This window comes from Triticum aestivum, chromosome 5B (assembly GCF_018294505.1).
Source record: "Triticum aestivum cultivar Chinese Spring chromosome 5B, IWGSC CS RefSeq v2.1, whole genome shotgun sequence".
Lineage (NCBI taxonomy): Eukaryota > Viridiplantae > Streptophyta > Magnoliopsida > Poales > Poaceae > Triticum > Triticum aestivum.
This window is the reverse complement of record NC_057807.1, coordinates 712,776,192-712,784,016: the sequence shown is the minus strand read 5'-3', so window position 1 is coordinate 712,784,016 and position 7,825 is coordinate 712,776,192. Positions and strand designations below refer to the sequence as shown.

The window sequence follows — 7,825 nt, the reverse complement described above, 5'->3', positions numbered from 1 at the left end:
TAATGTTTTGAACAGAATTCTAATTACTTATTTAGTCCCGGTTGGTGGCATGAACCGGGACTAAGGGGCAGCCTTTGGTCCCGGTTCAAGCCACCAACCGGGACCAATGGTGGTGGGCCAGGAGCGAGGCCCGTTGGTCCCGGTTCGTCCCACCAACCGGGACCAATGGCCCACGTGGCCCGGCCGGCCCCCGGGGCTCACGAACCGGGTCCAATGCCCCCATGGGTCCCGGTTCTGGACTGAACCGGGACTAATGGGCTGACCCGGCCTGGACCTTTGCCCCCTTTTCTACTAATGTTCCTCTGCCTTTTTTAATTTCTTTCTTGTATGCATCTTATCTGTCAGTGAAATCATTTTTAACTTCATGTTAGCAGGAAGTTAGTAATATAAACAAGCCCGAGAAAAAAAATCTTGTTTTTACTCCACTAGAAGCTCACAGATGGCCTAAAGAATCACTTACAGCTTCCTCAAGGGATTCAACAATTTCCCTGCAAGATGTTGTAGAGACACGCTCAGTTCACGGCCAAACAAAATGTACAAAGTAAAGAAACAAACCCAACCTTTTCAAGATCATTATTTGAAACCACAACCTGCAGTGCATATACATTGATGCTGCCCTTATTTTTAAACCTTCTTCCACATTGAGGGCACTAGCAAACAATAAACTGGGCAATGTGATATGCAGATGTTGTTCAAACTAATAGAAGTCATTTCGCATATGTACTGTTGTTACCACACTGCTTTAACAATCTCTGCAGGCAGGAAAGATCATCCTTTGGCATGCCCACAAGGAGTACAACTGGAATAGAACATCACGATGAGTACGATTAGGAGTATATAATTGTTGATCCTTGGAAGGAACTCCACCATTGGGATTGGGGGGGGGGGGGGGGGGGGGGGGGGTCGGCCGATCAGGAAGGTTTGGGGAGGCCGGGAAAGTTCCCCATTGGTGTGTCGGTGGCGGCATCAAGGTACTTGGCCAAGCTATGGCGACACTTTGGGCACGTTGAAGCCTTGTAAAACCACGGCAAAATGCAGGCGCGGTGGAAGGCGTGGGAGCACGGCAGCCTCACGGTGGTGTCGCTGTCTCTCGGCGCCACGAAATCCTCCATGCACACACAGCAATCGGTCGGCGTCGCCGCGAACAGGCACTGTGTCAGCGCGGCACGCTGGTTGCACGCGAGGAGCAGCGCCTTGGGCTCGCTGTAGAAGATCTTCACCCGGACAGTGAGACCCATTTCGACGTTGTAGCGATGGGCGACGCCCCCATGTTCATACGCGTCGCGCCGAGCCGCGCCCACGGTGAGTGTGGCCAGATCATGGGGCAGGAAGTCATCCCAGTTGTCGGGGGCGAGGTCGAACTCTCCGACGAGCGGCGTCTTCGCGAGAATCTCGTGGATGGCGTCGCGGCAGCCCAGGTAGCTCTGGAAGAAGGCGTCGGGATTGATGAGCTCGAAGAGTTTGTCGAATTTCTTTGGGGCATCCTCGTGCAGGAGCGTGGGCCACTTGGACCCTCCCACCGCGCGCATCCGGTAGCTCAGGATCAGGTCGCCGTGCAGGCGCACGAAGCACTTGTGATCTTTGCTGGGGATGAGGTCTTCCTTGGCACCCCCTACTCCGCTGAGCCGGCACTCCGTCGCCGCCGCGGCCACCGCCGGCATGTTCCTCAGCGGCGAAGGCATGTTCAATCTTTAGAACGCCGAGCGAGCACTGCCCAAGATCTGACTATATGAGAGAAAAAAGAGCGAATTCGCTTGAGAAAGACGCCATCCTGGGCTGGCTGAATCCGACCGGGATTCAAAGGGCTTGCCTGAGAAAGACGCCGAGGAGGAAGGCCATACCTTTGCCCGACGATGATGCTGCTCCCGACAGCCGGCCGTCTACCGCGTTAGCTTGCTGCCCTTCCTCCACCACGCGCGCAGCCTGCAGCTCACCGCCGCCGCCGCCGCCGCCCCGCTGTTCCCCTTCTCTCCCTCTCTCTCTCTCTTTTTTTTTTGAGGTGCGCTGTTCCCCTTCTCTTGTTCAGTTGAGTTTTTTTTCGGGCAGGAACTTTTTACGGCCAAGACAGGTGTACCACCGAATGGGCCTCCTGTCTTCGAACTGAAGCAATTTCCCGAAATCATTAATTAAATACTAGTAGTATTCTTCCAAAGATCGCTCCCACCTTTTCAGGTTGTGATAAGTGATATGCGTCACTTGTCGCAATCTGTGTGTTTTAATGTTTTTTGTCTATTTTAAAAAAAAATGTTTTATCTCTTAAACTACTTTTTTCCTTTTCGGAAAGCCGTTTCGAGTGACATGGCTGTACCTTCCGCAGATGCCAAACCGTGCCTCTCACGGAAGAGAAAAAAAGAGAAAAAACACGTTTGTTTTCGTTTCTGGGAGGCACGGCGTGCCTCTTGCGAAAGCAAAATTATGCCTCTTACGGAAGAAAAAAATACGATTTTTTTTCATTTTGAGAGGCACGGTTGTGCCTCTCGCAGATGCAAAACCGTGCTTCTTGCGGAAGCTAAACCGTATATCTTGTAGAAGTAAAAAAACACGTTTATTCACTAATTTTTTTTAGAATTCCTTTTTGTCGCAAAGCTAAGAAAGACAGATGGAAAACCGAAAAGCTGAAAAAACCAAATAAAAAGCGGAATACCCATGTGAAAAGATAAAATGACATTTCGAAGGAGGCGTCCAAAATGCGACACGCAACGGTGATTGAGAGCGCGCTTCCCAAATGATCGTCGGAAGGCTCTCAAAGGAGCACTCATCAACTAGTTGCTCTCGCAAATTCCTATTCAAAATTTTAGCAATTTCCCATTCTTTCGCATGATGGGCCAGACCAAGTAGCGTGGCTGGTTGTTGCGTCCACCAGTTTTTATTTCAGCCTTTTGGTTATTTCTCTACTGGTTTCGCTGGATTCTTTTTCTCTGCTCGTCTTTTTTTTTGGCTCCTTTCTAACACATGTATAACTTTTAAAGCATGAATATATTATAATTCATTTGAATATTTTAAAATATTAAAAAAATCATGAAATATGTTAGAAATCGTGGAATTTTCAAATGTGTATTTTTTTGTATATTTTATGAAACACAGGATGCTTTTTCCTGAACATTTGAAAACTTTCTAAACATTTATTAGAGTTCATGAACGTATTTTTTGCAATAATGTTTTTTTAACTGTCCAAAAATCATTTGTGGAAAAGGAAAATCACCTGACGACAGCGATGCTCGTGTGACCTCAGTACCATGCCTGCCCCCACCCATCGGTCATCGTTGCCCAACCCCCGCCATACAACCTTGATACCCTTCCTACAGCCACCTCTCGGTCATTGGCCCCTCGCAAACTACAAGCTCATCATCGTCGTTGTTCCCCTTCTTGTTCGATTAGGTTAAGCACAGTCCCTCCCCCCCTTCCCGGGTTCTGCTTAGTCACTTTTAATAGCTGGGGCAGAATTCAACACACCAATTGCCTACTTGCAACCTTCATGGTTTGGAACCAACCGTGGGACGACTAGAGGCCGGTGAGTAACAAATAATACTGATTTGAATATCACTTGCGTCTAACAACAAAATTGATCAGTGAGACCTAGTTGTGAGGATGACTAGGAAAAAAAACAGTCATGAAGATGGTTGACCGCTCTCTCACACACAATACTTCCTTCTCTCGCATTTGAAATTTTCGGCTATATATACTTCTTGCTGCTGTCTGAGTCTTCTTACTATAGTTCTGGTCCTTTGTTGACCTCCTTCTCTCTGGCATGACTAGGTGGAGACGGCCACAAGGTGGATGATCTATGGATGGATCTCGGTGCGGGGGAGGTCACATGCCGTAGCCGTGGAAGGAGCTAGGGGCGAGCTGCCTCATGTCGAGGATGATGTTAGTTGGGATAGATAGTGTTAATGAAGAAAATAAGTTTTTTAGAATAATTTTATGGGGAGGGCTAGCGATGCTCTAGATGACTTTAGTGTTTACTATCACATATGTCGTGCATTGCAACGGTAAAGAAAATTCTTGTGTACTTAAAATCAATGAAATTGGTATGCGCAAGCATGGTGCCCTATGTTTCGCTATACAGAAAACACCACTCCCTCCGTCCACGTGCATATGCGCCTAAGGAGATGTACATATGACGCCTAAGGAGATTATTACTGTAGTTAAGAGCCTAGGCGTGCATGCATTGGTCAATCACCCATTTCTCCCTTTTCTTCAAGCATTCATGCATCCGGAACTACCCGTCCGTTTCAAAATAGTTGAAATTCTATGTTTGTTTTAAGTCAAAACTTCTCTTAAGTTTGATCGACTTTATAGAAAATATTGCTATTTCTATAAAATCAAGTATATATTATATTATAATGGATCTACTTTAGTGTTGTAGAGCTGATACATTTTTCTACAAATTTAATATTTTTTTAGACAACTCTAAACTGCAAGTATTTCATAACATAAGGAGTAATTGCTAGTGCTAGATGATGCTATGCGTGTTGTTGCGGTACTTTCTAGCAGTTTGGAGTAACATCAACACATGGAAGAAGAAAATAAATTGAAATAGTATGATGTGTTTCACAAATATGCAGTGATCCAAAATTTATTAGTGGATAATCTCATCCACCAACCGATTAGACTTATTTTCCTAACATATTGAAAGCATTCAGACTTCACAGTGTCACCCTGGAAATGCAAAAACTTCATATCATGGCACACAAAGCAAATGTGACGGGCAAACAAAACACGTTCACACACCTGTTATACCATTTTCTTTCAGCAATGAACACTTTGAGAAAGTATATAGAGATCTAATATCAAATTTATATAACTCTTCAAAGGTTATCTTAGATTTCGTATCACAAAGCAACGACACTGCATTTTGCGAGTAAACAAAAAACAAAGATCCAAAATGGTTAACAGAAGCATGAATTTGTCCATGAAACTACACAATCTACTACCAAAATGCGAATCATAAATAATTAGCAATACATTTAGACCAAACATTCACACCATGGTAGGATGAGAAACTTTAGACAAATATCCAGAAGTTGTGCAGATTATATCAACAAATCTCATGCAAACATATGTAGTCACACATGATGATATTATGCAGTTTTGTACCTGTAAGAACACACAGAAGTATGATAATGTTTCTCAGTTACAATCTAGGAACCGGCATGGAAAGCATTGAAGCATGTATCTTCTATTTAGGAAAGCCTGATGCTGCCCTACATGCTGCAAATTTCGTTTAGCACCATTAGGAAGGCAGTAACTGGATAGTATGGTTAGTTGGTTAATTCAGAAAGTTATTTCCTAAGAGCTGGGTACAAGTTTTAGATTTATATGATACATAGTACCTTGATATTTTTTTTGTAGTCGCGTTACTCCACTTATCATGGAAGGTTTCCCGCGTTCTTGTTGTTTCTAGTGCCGCGTAAAAAATGTAAAGTGAGAGATCAACAGAAAATTGTGATACATGTAGATAGTCATAATTGGTGAAAGTAATTTATATTGGTGTTGATTATAAATAGTGAGAATATAATTAATGTCAAATTTTGTATGTATTTTAATTTTCTTTAATAAATATATAGAAGAATGGTATAATTTGCCTGCTAACTAGAATAATGTTACATCTTCAGTGAAGCCAATTCTTTCTTTTTGTACTAGAGTTCCTGCGAAACAAAATTTTGTAGTAAAACATCCGCCGATGAATTAAATAAGTATGCAGATCCATGAGTGATACCTTGTTTGAATATTTTCTATATCACTGGGAGCAACTAATCTAACTTGAGTGGTCACAATTATTTGAAATTGAATTGGAACTTTAATTTGATGGATGAGAACAAACCTGTCACCATTTGTGTGGCCGAAAGCTATAAGGCACAACATGTCATTGCTTTGGGATGCCTACAAATGCTTCATTGCTCAAGTTAGTACGTACGAAATAGTTTGTTAGTGACTATCAAATATTTCCTCACCTCTAGGGCCTGTTTGGGACTACTCCGCTCCATCAAAATCAGTTTCACTTCACCAAATCCACTTTGTAGCAGTTTCATATAGAAGTTGCAGCTCTATCGAAGAGAATGTTTGGCTTTCATCTAGCTCCAGCTTCAAGAGTGGAAAATTTCGTGGAAAGGATCTATTAGATTGGTTGAGTGGGGGAAAACGAAGGGGTATCCACTTACCGGTGGCAATGGTCGATAATTTCTCCCAACTTGAGCTTCTAGAGTTTTTTTGGAGCACCACTTGTAGAGCTTCACAAAAAACAGGGAGTTGTACCCTAGATCCTAGGTTTTTGCGGAGCGGCATATCGTGGAGCTACCTCGTTTGGCTTGCGTTTTCTAGAGAGGAGCTGAATTTTAAGAAGCGAAGCAGTCCCAAACAGTGAAACGGGCCCTATAGCAAGCTGCATTCAAAGTGGATTTGTGCCATCAGTTGAGAAGCTTTTTCTGATGATATGACTGGTATGGAACTGGGAAGGTGAACCTGTTTTCATACCAATGTAACATAATTATGTTTTACCAATAACTTCATCAAGGGCGACCCTATGATCTTGGTGTCTATTTTCATATTTTGAGAAGCTTTGACAGTGCAGAGCTCGACTAAGTCTTAAGCAAGGAAGCAATTGCATTTAAACTCATGTAAGTGTAAAGAGGAAGTTCATACAAACCGTACCTACGACATGACATGATTGTGGGCACAGATGGATCCTGGCCTATGATATTTGCTAGCTCTCGCTAATGATTGCAGGAGCAAACTGCAAGAGGAGATTACAATTCATCAACTAAGTATATTACTAAACAATCTGACCACATAGGTATTCTGACATGGCTGTGAAGTTCTATGTATACACAAAAGTTGGACAATCCATTCATGTTAATATAGAAATTCATGGATACGCACACACCATCTGCTAAGCTTGTAGCAGGGAACAAGAAAGTAAGAGTGCATTTTATCTAGCTTCATGTAAAAAAAATAGTTGCAATATATTGGTGGCATCAATGGTTTTCGTCTTGGTAGGCATTTGTACATATGTATGTGAATTTGAACTACAACGTTGGAAGGACAGTTAAAATTTAAGGGTGACATTTCAGTACAACAATCATCTCGGTACATAAGGATCGTATCAAGTTTGAACATCTCAAAACAATTCTATAATTCAATGTTTGCATCAACCAAGACACTAACTTTCCAACATAGATCAGTTGTGTAGTTGCAGAGACAACAATTTTATAGTCTCTAGATTAAGAACTGGACCTGTAAAAACTAGATCGATGGGGGGCATGACACGATCAACATGTGCCACAAAGAAGAGGTTGTGGGTAGAATCTTACACAAAGACGGAGAGGGGACACAACACCCAGGGTTGCAGGTGTATCGCGGGGAACACACGCAGATCAAGTAGGCGAAGATTATCCTGCCCATGCCTCGTAACTGCCGGTTCTACCCTCGATGGTGCCTCGGTTTCTGTTGCGTCTGTCGTCGCATGCCATTTTGATTTGGGTAGAGATAGATGGGGAATGAGAAGGGGCAACCAGCTTATGAGGAGAGATTCCTTCGCAGATGTTTCGATTGTAGGGGCTTCGCTTCCGCTTCCACTTCTGCCATTTCCGGGTGTCCCACGGCGGGTCGAGGAAGGAGGCACTAGGAGCAGTGGCAAAGCACACACTGACTATGATGTCAAGTGTCATCACAAAATTAGGGTGAGCAAGATATTTCAAGTGTATATGTGTACATAAGCGAAAGGAAAACATTTTGGCTTGGCGAACTGGCCGAACGCTCGGCCGATGCCTTGTCCACACACGTGCCACGCGGTCAAAGGGCCCACACACAGACGTCCTTCTCTTAT

At 43.6% G+C, this 7,825-nt stretch overlaps 1 protein-coding gene across 1 annotated transcript; it reads right to left on the bottom strand.

The window, feature by feature from the left end:
* Window positions 1-911: 911 nt before the first annotated feature.
* Window positions 912-2,010, bottom strand: LOC123117897 (uncharacterized). The gene is made up of 2 exons (XM_044538563.1): window positions 1,842-2,010; window positions 912-1,725 (listed from the first exon to the last, which is right to left on the bottom strand). The coding sequence occupies exon 2, from the start codon at window positions 1,680-1,682 to the stop codon at window positions 912-914; it is 771 nt and encodes a 256-aa protein (XP_044394498.1). The 5' UTR covers window positions 1,683-1,725; window positions 1,842-2,010.
* Window positions 2,011-7,825: the final 5,815 nt, after the last annotated feature.